At 37.7% G+C, this 14,790-nt stretch overlaps 1 protein-coding gene across 14 annotated transcripts in view; it reads left to right on the plus strand.

Moving 5' to 3' along the window:
* The window catches only part of LOC6041261 (protein alan shepard), a 340,069-nt gene that overhangs the window by 273,604 nt on the left and 51,675 nt on the right, over positions 1 to 14,790 (plus strand). For 12 of the 14 annotated variants that reach the window (XM_038261535.1, XM_038261536.1, XM_038261531.1 and 9 more), the window contains one exon: positions 2,733 to 2,783. The exons of the other annotated variants lie outside the window; for them this stretch is intronic. In XM_038261535.1, coding sequence (XP_038117463.1) covers positions 2,733 to 2,783 — 51 coding nt within the window. The remainder of the gene's footprint in view (positions 1 to 2,732; positions 2,784 to 14,790) is intronic. 14 annotated transcript variants of the gene reach the window in all.

Here is a 14,790-nt window from a genome sequence, read left to right on the forward strand (position 1 = left end):
ATTCTAGGTGTCCTCATAACAATGGTGCGAAGCTTCAGTTGTCATATTACAACATCTAGTTTTAAAATATCGTTTTGTGCTTTGGTCGATATATATATATTCTACCAGGGCTGCCAGAACTTCGATTTCCTTAATACAAGATCTGGACAATACCTGAGCAGCTCTCTCAGATTTCGGTCATTCCATTTTTTTGTATTTTTTAATCCGACTGAAACTTTTTTGGTGCCTTCGGTATGCCCTTTGCATCATTAGTTTGTCCATATAATTTTCCATACAAATTTGGCAGCTGTCCATACAAAAATGATGCATGAAAATTGAAAAATCTGTATCTTTTGAAGGAATTTTTGGATCAATTTGGTGTTTTCGACAAAGTTGATTCAAGGTAAAAAAAATTTTGCTGATTTTTTATTTAACTTTTTGTCACTAAAACTTGATTTGCAAACAAACACTATTTTTAATTTTTTTTTCTTTTTCTGATATGTTTTAGAGGACATCAAATGCCAAGTTTTCAGAAATTTTCAGGTTGTGCAAAAATCTAATAAATACTGATTTTTTTTTTCAAAAAATCCAAATATTGATCGCAAAAAATTGTCAACTTAATTTTTCGATGTAAAATCAAATTTGCAATCAAAACGTACTTGAGGGATAATTTGATAAAGTGTACCATTTTCAAGTTAAAGCCATTTTTAGGTATTTTTTTGAAAATAGTCGCAGTTTTTAATTTTTTTTAATTATTGCACATATTTTTGAAAGGCTGAGAAAATTCTCTATATTTTGCTTTTTTGAACTTTGTTGATACGACCCTTAGTTGCTGTGATATTGCCATGCAAAGGTTTAAAAACATGAAAATTGATGTTTTCCAAGTCTCACGCAAACAACCCACCATTTTCTAATGTCGATATCTCAGCAACTAATGGTTCGATTTACAATGTTAAAATATGGAACATTCGGGAAATTTTCCGATCAATATTTTCATTTTTTTTAAATCAAGACTAACATTTCAAAAGGGCCAAACATTCAATATTACCCCCTTTAAAATGTTAGTCTTGATTTTAAATTTTTGAAAATATTTTTTTCGAAATGATCGGAAAATTTCACAAATGTTTCATATTTTAACATTGTAAATCAGACCATTAGATATCGACATTAGAAAATTGTGGGTTGTTTGGGTGAGACTTAGAAAACTTCCTGCTTTTGAACCTTTGCATGGCAATATCTCAGCAACTAAGGGTCGTATCAACAAAGTTCAAAAATGCAAAATATAGAGAATTTTCTTCTCAGCTCTTCAAAGAATTTTATTCAAAGGTGGGCAAACATGTGCACTAATTTAAAATAATGAAAAACTGCGACTATTTTCAAATAAAAAGTCACCTAAAAATAGATTTAACTTGAAAACGATGCACTTTATCAAAATTTCACTAAAGTACTTTTTGATTGCAAATTTGATTTTACATCGAAAAATGAAGTTGAAAAATTTTTGCGACCGATATTTCAATTTTTGACAAAAATCTGTATTGATTCAAAAAATCATAACTTGGTCAAAGATTTTTTGCCCATTCTGGAAATTTCTGAAAAGTTGGCATTTGATGTCCTCTAAATATATCAAAAAATAAAAAAAAAATAGTATTTTTTTGCAAATCAACGTTTAGTGACAAAAAGTGAAATTAAAAATCACGCTAAAAATTGTTACCGTGTATCTTTTTATTTTTCCACTGTAGTCCTTATCCATACTTACAACTTTGCCGAAGACACCAAATCGATCAAAAAATTCCTTCAAAAGATACCGATTTTTTAATTTTCATATATCATTTTTGTATGGACAGCTGCCAAATTTGTATGGAAAATTATATGGACAAACTAATGATGCGAAATTACTTCTTTGGGCATACCGAATGCACAAAAAAAGTTTCTGCCGGATCAAAAAATACTAAAATTAAAATTGAAGAAAAAAGACCGATTTCGTAGAGAATTGCTCATCTATATTATGATGCTACAAAATAAAATATTTTCTTTTTTAAATTAATTTTCAACATGACATTACAGCTTAAGAGTTCATAACTTTAGACAGGGCTGCCAGAATCTGATCATGATTTGGCTAAACTTTCCTTTTGTTGGTTCGTATTGCTTTTTATTTGTGAGGTAAATTCAAAGTTGAAAACAGTAAATAACATTTCTAAAAAAAAACTTTTCACCAGTGCACTCCCCCTTTACCACCGTTACATCCCAGCAGGACTTTATGACACGTGTTCAAACACTTGAGCCACTTCCATAAAAACGGAAGGGGCTGAGGGGGGGGTCGTTCTCGAGGTGGTGGACCTCGTAACACCCGAGCAAACATGCATTAAAACTCGTCGTTTCCTCTTGCTCTCCAGAGGAAAACTTGATGCTGATGAAATGTCGTTTTCCTTTGCACCTCGTCCTTGCTCCTTGCGGCGAGAACTGCTGCTGCTGCTCAATGATGGGTAACATATGGAACGCTCGGGGTATCGAGTTACAAAGTTCGACGCCACGCCACAGTGCCCGCACGTGGAAGTCGTTGTTTCCGCTCCGGTTTTGTCGTGGTTTAATTTTGGGATGCTCGTGGCGAAATTTTCCAGGAAATTCATCGAAAATAAACGTTATCAGAATGCCTGGAAGCAAATTTGAAATTCCTGGCCAGAGATAAAAAAATTGCTTCCGAGAACAAAAATCTAATTTATTAACGTCATTTTTTTTGTCTTTCTCTCTTCCAGGTAAGCTTATTGGCACCGTCGGAATCCAACCTCTATAATACGAAACATCAGGTACTTGAAACTTCAATATCTACCGTACTGCGTAGTGTTTATTCTAATTTTGGTTCCTTTCGTTTCGTATAGAAATAACTCGTTTGCAGTTTCTATCAGCTCAAATGTAGATGTCAAATTAATGGAATCAGGTTAATGAAGGCACTCATTTATTTAGTTTATCTATTCAACCGTAAAGCATCGATTCCAATATCGTGACCCGGAATTTATTCGTCGCGCACACAATAATATTTCCCACCAAGTGTTATAAATAAAGCTCATCATCACACGCAACCACCGGCTCGCACGTATCGCCAATCAATCCGGGATTTCCCGCGGATTGTCCAATCAGTTCGCGGGGTAGGGCTATCCCCCACGCGTCCCTCGACGCGATGACGATCGTAGAATAAATAGTCTAAATTTTGCACAAACTTCACAGGCCAGGACGATAGCATTCAGCAGCGGCAGTTTGAAACCCGGGGTTCTTATCGGGCCAGAAACAAACACTGACAGCCTGGTTGACATCATCATCATCGTGCACCGCTCATCAACGTCGCATACACGTTGAGTTTTGGTATTGTTTGGGTTTGCACTCCGCGGCGGCTAGTGACGGGGAGAGGACGGGAAACCACGCTCTAAACAGTAGAATTTTGAAAACAGTTTGTGGTGTGGAGGCATTCAGTTGTCTCAATGACTCACAACACAGCCAGAGTGGTGATTGTTTGTAGAACTGGAGGAACAGCGCTGCTGCTGCTGAAACGGGTTCGGTCCAAAGTTGCTTCTCGTTTGACACGGAAAAGAGTCTGTTTCAGCATTAATACTGTACTTTTTTTGAATGACAAGTTAAAGTCCTTTCTTATGTTGAGATATTGAAGGGATTGGTATTAAAAGAATTCAAACGGTTTGTTTGCCTTGCAACACTGTCTTGAGATATCGTCACTCCAGTGGACTTTAAAGCTTTTCTGAAACAGCACACGGTTTTAAACCAAACTGCATCATTAACTCAAAAGTGAGGAAATGCATATGGGACATTTATGCGATCAGGGGAAGTAAAGGTGTTTGAAAATTATCCTAAAAGTTTAATAATTTGGCAACACTTTTTTGAGATATCTAGACTTATGTAGATATTATTGATCTTGAAAATGCCAGAGGCTGTAAAATTGGATGACATTTTTTCCGGATCAATTGTCCTGTATACATCAGTTTTCCCAGAACCTGTCCGATACGTCATAATAAAATTCTAGCAGCACTGCAGCAGCATTTTTACTTTTATTGAAATTAAATGCTTTTCAAGACCAGATGCGCTACCATGGATGATTTTTTTTATTTTCAAAAAGTCCTTCATAGGAAACCTATGACCTATAGGTTGCTTTGAATATTTTATTCTAAATTTTGCCTGCTTCCTGTAACTCAGCAACTGTCTTAAAATTGGTAAAAACAAAATAAATTTCTGTAATTATTGTATTTTTGATTTCAAATTTATTGTTGCAATGAAATATAAAACCAAAAAAATTACGACTTTTTTCGACAATTTAACAAAATAAATATTTTGTCCAATTTATGATTTAGCTTAAACGATGTAATTTTTTGTCATCTAAAACATTTTTTGTTAAAAATGAGATTTTTCGAAATTCAAAAATAATTTATTTTTGGCAAGATTTTTGGTGTGAAATGTCCAATTTAAAAAATGGATTTTTTTTCGAAAATACGTAGTTTTGTGAAAAATTTGAGTGATTTTTTTAGTATTTAAAAAAATGTTATTGCATTCGAAATGTATGAAAAAATCCAATCATTTGATACCCGTAATGTAAAAAAAAAATTTAGTATTTTTTCAAAAATACGTAGTTTTGTGAAAAATTTGAGTATTTTCAAAAAAATTGTGTTGTAACTTTCGAAATTTATGAAAAAAATCGATTGTTCGATACCCATATTGTAAAAAACTAAAATTTTGAGTATTTTTTTTCAAAAATACGATGTTTTGTTTTTAGTATTTTCGAAAAAATGATACCATATTCGAAATGTATCCAAAAATAATCATTCATACCCATATTTGATCATTTGATACCCATATTCAACCCATATTTGATACCCATATTGAAAAAAATGAAACTTTCAGTATTTTTTTCAAAAATACGTAGTTTTGTTTTTTTTGTATTTTCAAGAAAAAAATTATTACATTTGGGTATTTACAAAAAAAAAATGTGTTATAACTTTAAATGTATGAAAAAAATCCCGATCGTTTGATAGCTGTACTGTAAAAACCGAAAATTTTGATTTTTTTTTTTCAAAAATACGTAGTTTGTTGGTGTTTGGTTATCTGGTGATTTTTTTTGTATTTAAAAAAATATAACATTCTAAATTTATTTTAAAGAATCCCAATTATTTGATACCCATATTGCAAGAACAATAATTTTTAGTATTTTTCGAGGATAATTGCATTTTCATTCACAGGAATACAGGAAAAATACGTATTTTTGTGAAAATGTTCTTGTAATTAAGTGTAATTGTGAAAATTTTTATGTAAATAAGTGCACTCGAAAGCTGACATCATCTCGATTCCAAACCCTATAATTTTTTGATGTTAGTATGATTTTTCATACGATTATAACCTGGGTGCTGAATAGTGGTTCACAAAACGGCCTCAATTTTGAACTGTCAAAGTGGAACCAATTTACTGTTCGCCAAAAGTAGAGTGTATTATTATCGATCATTAAAATTTGTTTTTAAATATTTTTGCAAGAATAAAAAATGTTTCACTTTTGAGGACCTGGAGTATAAGTCAAGAAATTTTAAGAAAGTTGAAGGCGAGATCTCATTTTTTTTATAATTTTGCATGGAAGTTGTTTATGGAGGCGATGCGGTTGTATCCATCCAGGAGCTGTCTTTATTGTTTGAATCCGTTTGAAACCCCACTGGTTTAGTGAAAAATTTCTTTGCCTGTTTGATCAACTTCGCTAGAATTAGCGAATTATCGCTGGACCAGGAAGAGCTGCATGATTCCAGAATTTATCTGCGACATCGCAGAATGATACTCTCGTCGCAGTTCTTCGTTACCCGTAAAAAGAAAATCCTCTTGTAACCGATCGAAACTTGAAAACACACACAGTTTTACAGCAAAAAATGTCAAAAACTAGACAAAATAAAACACATACTACAGCTCATTTACCAGTAAGAAAAAAGTCATACTTGTGCTTGAACAGCCTGCTACTTTGTAGATGTAAGCAAAGTGGGATCATTCAAAAATCACGTTACGCATTCTCTCTATTCATCACCCAGATTATATCCAATGTCTCCCATATTGAGGTTTTGCAGCGCGACTGTGTTTCAAATGTAGGTGGCGCCAAAATGAGGTTACTTGCCAAAAATCGTATTCCTTTCTGTTGGATTGAAGAACAAAATCGCTTATTTCTCATGATTCCCTGCATCAATCTTAATGAAACTAGTTGCAAAAGACGAGAAAATTTTTTTGCTGTAAAATAATGAACATCATTTTTTGGGCGCGCAAAAATTTGTGAACTTTTTCTTTAAAAAACATGTTTTGGAACATGAAATAAACAGTTATATAAATGATAACAGACGTGTTAACGTAGATTCAACAATTTTCATTGATTTTTGACAGACTTTCTTGCCAAATAGTCCAAATTACTATCTTTTTCTAAATTTCCAGTTTTCTCATAGAAAAAACAAACAAATATTAGAAAGTTATACACCAAATTGTTTGAAATAATTTTTCTCATCCGAATCCGGCATATGACAACAGCGTTTCTCAAATTTGAACTCAAACTGAACCCAAACCTAAATTAAATTCTGCAAGCTTGTTAAAAAAAACACGTTTCTGCTCTACACGATTTTTTCCGTGTAGGTTTTCCTGCAGAATCTGTTCGTAACTGATATGTGATGAATCACACAAAAGTTAGATTCTATGCGGTTGTTCCAACTAACTGTTTTCGGGTTTGTTGCCGTCCCAACTCGGAAAAGAGTTACCCCCAAGAGAGGGGGCTCCGGTTATGAAATTTAGTACCCACTTAGTCACTATCTAAATTTGAGTGCGAATGAAGTGAGGAAGCGCGCTCACTTTCCCTTCTGTCATACACTCTGTCAGTCGGGGCGCCATCAGTCAGGGGGGATTTTTTTCCCCGACGCCCAATCAACGCCGGCGCTAAGTGGGGTGGTGTCGGTCGGTGTGTGGGCGGGGACGATGTTCGAAAAGCTCATGACATGTCCGACCCTGGCGGTGACATTGATAAGGGTGCCCGGCCTTGTGCTTTTCCTCTCCTCTTTGGGTCTTTGTGGAAGTGTTGAAGGATCGTGCGCCTTTCAGCACCTCGGCCAAAGGTCAAACGGAATTTATAATTCCGCGAAATGCGATGAATAATTACCTCCGTCCCATCATCATTATTGACACCCTGGTTGGCGTCTGTTTGCCTTTCTTAAAATTGATCGCTACTGTACTTTTTGATATTTCAGTATTGAAATTCTTTTCACCCCTTTCCAGTATATACTTCCAGCCGAAAATGTCGCGAAAATTAACTCCGCAAGGTCTTCAAATTTCGCACAAGGTCGCACCCCGTGGAGCGCACCTGCTGCGGGGCCAGTTTCCGTGCTTCCGAGGGTTGTTTGATTTAATTAATCGATTGAACCTTCCGGTGCGCCTTCCACCCCCCCCCCCCCCACCGGCAGGGGAAGGCAAAGTTTGTTCTACGTTTTGTTTTAAGGAGAATTTTCCCCGAAAGGAAAAGTTTTGTCACCTCCTGCGCGCTTTTCCAACTTGGCCCACCCTGCTGCAACTAATTACAAAATTGTAATCCTATTAATTTCGCACCCGAAATGATGAACTGCGGGACTGTCGATGAAATGTGAGTTTTGGGGAGGCATTTAAAATTATATTGCACTTTGTGGAAGGTATGACAAAGTAGATTTGTTTCCTCTAAAGGCGAAAACACTGCACAATTCTCAAATTGACAAGTTACGTCTACTCACCACCAGATGTCAGGATAAACATTTGCTGATATTGCATGCAAGATGTTTTGACGACCCACAGCTTGTTGCATGCAAGTTGATTAATATCTTTTTGTTTTGTTCATCAGAAAGGTGAAAAATGACTTAAAATGTACATTTGAATAACATCTCGAAAAGTTTATTGAACTTAACCCTCTTCAGCTGATTATCATGCACAAAAACGCCACCAAATATTTGTCCGGTCGCCGGACTTTTCCCTATCACTACCGACGCCATATGCCACATTCATCGTATTAGGAGATAACTCGCAACAGACAATCAGGGCGCCGGCTGGTTTTTCTGCAGAAATACTGGCGTACAACCCAAATGATAACAGCCTTATCTCCGGTTTCGGAGAACCAGCCAACCATACTGGGATCGAGCCTGTCACTGCCAGATTCTGCGGGTTCTGTGTGATTTTCCCAACCACACTGAAATTTCTGCCTTTAAATGAGGATTTTTTTTCCCCGGAATTTCCAACACCCGAGTTCGTTAAGGTGAACCGGGACTGCTTGCCCCACGTCTGCCTTTTGTCCTTAACGGCAGTTTATCAACAAAAGCGCGTAACGTTATGCAAACAGAACTAATGAACTGAAAAATGACGGAAGAAAGCACGGAGTAGGGGAAAAACTGTGTAAAATAAGAATAAATTATGGGGCGTGCTTATGTATTTTTTTCGCGAAGCAGCAGAGGGCGCTCCACTGAGTAGGTGTTGGCGGAAGCGTGTGTCGGGCAGGAGTTTGTCAGAATGATGTCGAGCAATTCATCACCATTAGTCTTCTTCACGTGGTGGCCTGCAAACAGAGGCAGCAGCCGGATTATTCATGGAGATTTTTGTGTAATTTAAAAACCGTTCCCGGGGTCAATGGAATGTGAAAGAGCCATTCGAATCCACCTAAAATGGCGTAGGAAAAAGAACTTCAAAGAATCAACTCTGCGGTTAATTCGGCAAGGTAGGCCTGGCCCCCCTCAATAATCGTGCATAACTTTAGGCGCATTTGCACAATTGTTCGCCCGCTCATCGAATGATTAGCTTGTGCATCACGTTTGAATATTCATCCGCAAATGTCAACCGATTTGGCGCCGGTAATTTTGACGTTTAATGAGATGCAAATTCCGGGCCGTCGCGATGACGTCATAGTCCCACGGTGCGTTCGCACGAATTTCGACGAGGGAGGGGGCATAATTTTTATGTCACCTTCCCAAAAAGAGTACCCAACTCAAATGGGTCGCCAGGAAGGGGGGGGGGGACAGCACGTGCCGGAATTTTTGTCGGTCGGTCGTTGGCATAATGAATAAATGCGATGCTGAAGCAAACAGCAAAAGCGGAGCATTTGATTATGGGACCCTCAGTTTTTATGATTATCGCCAGCCAGCGCGCTGGAGCTGACTCCGTGCTATGCTCCAGTTATGCTTATGCGTCGTGAAACACGTGGAATTGTGACGTGGGGAAGGGGAAGGGGCTGGTCCTAAGCATACCTACACGTAGAGCGTGTGTGTGTGCCCTGTCAGGAAGAAGCGCAAAATTATACGCATTCACTCGAGGATAATCCTTACACACAGATGTCACATAAAAAGCGACCGACGACGGCAGCGAAGGATACTGAAAAGAAAAAAAATAAGGAAGGAAACGTGATGCAAGGCACTTTTTTGTTTGCTGGGGCTTCCTGTTTTGTACATGCAGCGGTTTTTTCGGAGTTTTTTGTTCCGTGACCATGGAAAATACGAAGAAAATGCGAAAAGCTGGAATTTGTACTCAGCAGTGGGAGTTAGGGCTTAATGGACGGGTGGACATTTCCCAAATTGAAATGTTACGTCTACTCGCTACTAGATGTCGGTATTAATTGTCGCTAAGCTTGCATGCAACAGTTGTTCTCGTTCCAGTATTTGTTGCATGCAAGTTATTTCATTTCAATTCCAATATGATATGTTTTCTCATTGGCATTCATAAGCTAAACGACATGCGACACCTAGTGTTGAGTAGCAGAACAGAGCGAAGAATGTCGATTAAAATTTCCGTCCTTTGAGGTTATGTATGCGAATTCTGTTTTCTTAAATTCCAGCGTTCAAAACAACATTTGAGCAAAAATTCGAACTGATACTTTGTTAACTTTTGATGCTCTATCATTTTAAACAATATTATTTTTTCAAAATATTTTTTTTTAATTTTTTTTTATTGCGTTAATTTATAGAGGGCAAAAAGTTTACACTCGTACTACTTGAATTTTTTCTCAAAAGTTGTTCTAAGAGCTGTAGATTCAATTTTTAGTTTGCATTCCTATGTAACCGAACAGCGAATATTTGAATCGTCATTCTTCGATGCTTTGCGCCATCTGTCGGAATTTTGAGCTTTTAATCGCGAATTATTTCGATGTCGGTGAAATGCAAAATGAATACTTTTGGCTAGTTTTGTCAGTAATTCATTCTGAAAACAACCAAAAACTTTTCATGCTCTAAAATTTATCGCTCCAGCAACCCAACCAAATCCTAGAACCCATTTTCAGATGGTAAAAAGCTGAGCTGTAATTTCAGAATTCAACAAAACCCCAAATGAAGCCAACAATCCAAACTAACCCAACAACTTAATGCACCAAACAACCTGGATTGGATTAGCTCCTGCCCAGAATTCCAACTGCTCTGACTGTAGGGTTTACCTGTGTGAGTGGTGAATTATTCAATGTGCTCAAAGGAATATTTACCCATCAACAACAAAACCCAACGTGGCACACGTGTGCCAAAACAAAACATGCCACAGTTCTGGCTTTGTCTGGAATGCTCTTAGAGGTAAAGAGTGCTGTTTTCGGAAGCTGCAGGATTAGCATCCTGAGAAACCCAACCTAGCCAACAGCCCGACCCTCGCCCCTACCCATCTCCATCGAAGTTCTGCTAAATCTCAAACCCCCTGATTTGGTTACCGAGCCAAACCAACCTGAAACCAAGTGTTTGGCAAATGCAAACACCTTCTCGAGGCTGGCAACCCTGCTGCCAGGCGAAAACACCCACTCAGAGTTAGTTATGATTATTACTATTTCAACACTTCTCAATTTTTACTGCAAACACTGCTGGCGCAGCAGCACTCGGAGAACGAGATTTGCTGCAGAATTTCCCCACCCCCGCGGTAGAAAAAGGGGAAGAGGTAAACTCTCCCCCGGAGCAATAGAGAAAATTTCCTCGAAATCCCCCAACATTGCCACCAAAGTATGGTGGTTGGCAGAGTTGAGTCGAGTTCGGTGGAATGCTTCTTTCAAACTCGGAAATTCCAGCAATGTTGAGCTTTTAACTCTCGGCTGCAAAACGGAACAACAGCGATTTGGTGTGGCGGGGCGGGATGAAGCCGGAGTAGTTGCGAAATATTTCGTAATGACAAGCGGTGGAATTCAGAATTCGCGATTAAAAGTTCAAAAATTCCAACAGATGGCGCACCGCATCGAAGAATGACGATTCAAATTTTCGCTGTTCTGTTACATAGGAATGCAAACTTAAAATTCAATTTATAGCTCTTAGAACAACTTTTGAGAAAAAATTCAAGTAGTACGAGTGTAAACTTTTGCCCCCTATAAATTAACGCAATAAAAAAATTTTGAAAAAATAATTTTGAAAAATAATATTGTTTAAAATTATAGAGCATCAAAAGTTAACAAAATATCAGCTCGAATTTTTGCTCAAAAGTTGTTTTGAACGCTGGAATTTAACAAAACATAATTCGCATACATAACCTCAAAGGGGAAAAAGTTCAATCGACATCCTTCGCTCTGTTCTGCTACTCAACACAAGATGTCGCATGTCGTTTAACTTATGAATGCCAATTGAACGTTGGTTATGAATTTACTCTTTGCTGAACGACGCTGGAAGTTGAGCGGACAAATTGCGTACAATAAATCAAAGTGATTACAAATCTTGCATGCAAGTAAAGTGAAAATTTATCCCGACATCTGGTGGCGAGTAGCGCAAGTCTATCGTAAGAAGATTTTAAAGAAGTACTAAACATGAAACGTGAGTTCAGCGAACCACAGCTGCTTAAAATGCCACTCATTCCAAAACCACCTACGAAAACAGCACAAATATTTCGCATACACCTACATCCCAGGAATCTGTCTGCCCAAAAGCTTCGCATAACCGTGCCGACTTTCAGGCGAAACGGTCGCATACTATAGTTTTACATAATTTCGCAATGCTGTGGGAAACGGAAAGGCTGCCTGGCTCCGTTTCTCGCGTGAACAAATTTCTCCCCAGGGTGGGTGGTCCTCCGTAGCCATTTTGTTGTTCAATTTCCAGTGTAAAACAAGCATGTCGGTCAGCAACATGAAAACCCTGGCGGGGACGAAAGTCTGTCTGGCAGATTCTACCCCCCCGACCGCGCTGTGTGACAGTAACGGTACGCTACAAATTACAGTCCCAGCCATCAGCTTACAGCGTTCGTGGAAAATACGATCCGTGGTGGAGGAAAATCTGATGGAATAGATTTGTCACTGGAATTTATGTTTAAATTTTAGGTTACGTTTCATAAAACTCATAGAAAATTAGTTTGCATTTATCAAAAAAATACAGACAGCAAAAAATTCGATGTAAAATTACATGCAAAAGCATGCACACACAAAACATGCTTTAAACCTGCAAGATTCAAACCCAGCACACTTGGGTTAGACTGCGCCATAACCCGCACGGCTATCAGGTCGTTGAAGTTTGAAACAGATTACATCCAATGTTGCTGAGCTTGACGTTTTGGTCAGGTATAACAGAAAAAAAGTAACATGATAAATAATGTAGATTTAAATGCAAGTTGCATGGCAATTTACATCATATTATATGGAAAATTTAAAATTAACATGTGATTTGGTAGATTTAACAGGAAAAAAACATATTTTGTTCTGCGTAGGTTTTACATGCTTCTGCGTGTAATTTTACATACAATTTCATAAATTAAACAAAGTTTTACATCGAGGCGTTTTACGTGCTACTAGATTGCTATTTTATGCTGTTATATTTATTTATCATTTCGTCACAACAAGGCACAACCATCAGTTCTGGTTCCACATTTTTCCCACTAGTATGCTCCAGGGTCATTTTTCCACTGTTCTGAGTTTGCACCGAGAAAAACCAAAACATCCGGCCAGCGAGAAAAAAAAGTCCACCCTCCCCTCTAGGTTGGCTGGAAAAGTTGACTTCTGTTTACGAATTCAGGTTGTATTTTTTTCCACTTCCTGATAAAAACAGCTGCTGGAAAAAGTCGCACTGACACAACCGAGCAGCCAAACAAGATTAGCGAGGCCGCCGGGGCAAGAAAATATAATTTAAAACTTTATCTCAATTCGAAAATCGTGCAAATCTTGTTTCATCCATGTCTCGCCCAGGCCGCCAACATCTTTTCGGGGGTGAAAAAAGTGGGCTCCCTTGCCTCAAAATTGGTTGCAATTCTCCCCGTTGGGCTCGGGAAGGTGGCACCCCCTCCCGCTTGGAAGGGAAATAAGTTCCAAATGAATTTACGACGAAATATCGTGCACCTTTTTACGAGTGGACTTTTCAACTTGCGGGGGGCTTTTTCTTGAAAGCATTTTTGTTGGCGGGTACACACTGGGAAAAATGTCACGTTTAATTCTATCAAGTTGGCAGTTTAATTTTAAAAATAACGATTGAAGAAATCATAAATAAAAGTTAGAGAATCACCAAAAATTGTTTTTCCCAAGGTGCATCCACCCCAGTAATCCAGGGTCTTGGAGCCCCTCCTCAATATTGCCATGCCAAAGGACGGGCTCAACGATGCGTGCGAAAAATACCCACAAAAATCATCCGACAGTGAATGTTTACAAGATAAGGACAATCGTGCTAATGAAATTTGAGGGGGAATTATGGGTTTAGGCTTGGCGGGGGCAGGAAGGAGGGAGGAGGATTTTTTGGAGAAAGTTCCCCTACCCCCCCCCCCTCCCCTATCTTTCTCTTTCTCTCTCTTCCAGTGAGTGGTTTTCGGTGGGGAACTTTTGTGGCGTTCAATTGTGAAAATCTTAAGTGGTGAATTAATGAGTAAATGTTTGGAGGGGAGGGTTGAAGTTGTTCCACGGATGGGTAAATTTTGACGACTGTTTTGGTATCGCTAATGTCTTTTGATTTAAAAGTTTTGTTTACATTTAAATGTGTTCGATTTTCCTAAGAGTAAGCATTTTTTCATAAATTATTTTGTGTTTGGTTGAAACTCTGTCAATATTTCTATTTTGAAAGCTATCCATTAGCTCAAGTTTTCGTCCAATCGAGCTCATATTTGGGATTTAGGTTCCAATTACCCATTCAGTACAGCCTTGCGATGGAAGTCGAAAAGTCATAATTCTTTCTAATTTCCGTAAAAAATGCTATCATGTCATTCGAGTCAAGAAAAAAAAAACACTTTGAAAATTAATTAATATCAATTTTTATCAAATTTTTTCACATTTTTTTTTTTTTAATCTATCATACAGCAATTCCCCACGAAAACAGCATGATTAAAGCAAAAGTTCTCCTATCGAGCTCAATTTTTCTATGGAGGATCATTGGCCGAAATAATTCGACCAGTATTTTTTTGTTTGGCCATTAGGGTGACCTACGCCGTGTTAGGGTAGTCCGAAAAATTTCAATTTTCGTCGATTTTTGCAAAAAAACATTATTTTTTTTCAAAAAATCATATCTCCACGCCATTTCATCCGATTTTAGCTGTCTCAGACGCAAAAGAAATGTGATTAGTTTGGCTATTTGGGAAAAATAGTAAGAAGTTTCAAAAATCTAGTTTAACATTTGAAAAGGTCGTATGAAAACTTAAAACGCTGTTTTGAAGGTCTCGGGGCCAAAGAGCCTATGTCTGCAAATATTTTCCCACGGTTCCTCGAAAAATTTTACAATATATATCAAAAAATGGTTAAGTTATGTTTTCAATACTCTGAGATACGATTTTTTTGAAAATAAGAACTGGGTTTTTCGACGCGCCACGTGCTAAAATGGGAAAATGACGAAAACGGGAAAAAACTACTTTTTTTACTAAAACTGCGATAACTTCAATGACCTATAC

The sequence above is a fragment of the Culex quinquefasciatus genome, chromosome 3, assembly GCF_015732765.1.
Source record: "Culex quinquefasciatus strain JHB chromosome 3, VPISU_Cqui_1.0_pri_paternal, whole genome shotgun sequence".
NCBI lineage: Eukaryota > Metazoa > Arthropoda > Insecta > Diptera > Culicidae > Culex > Culex quinquefasciatus.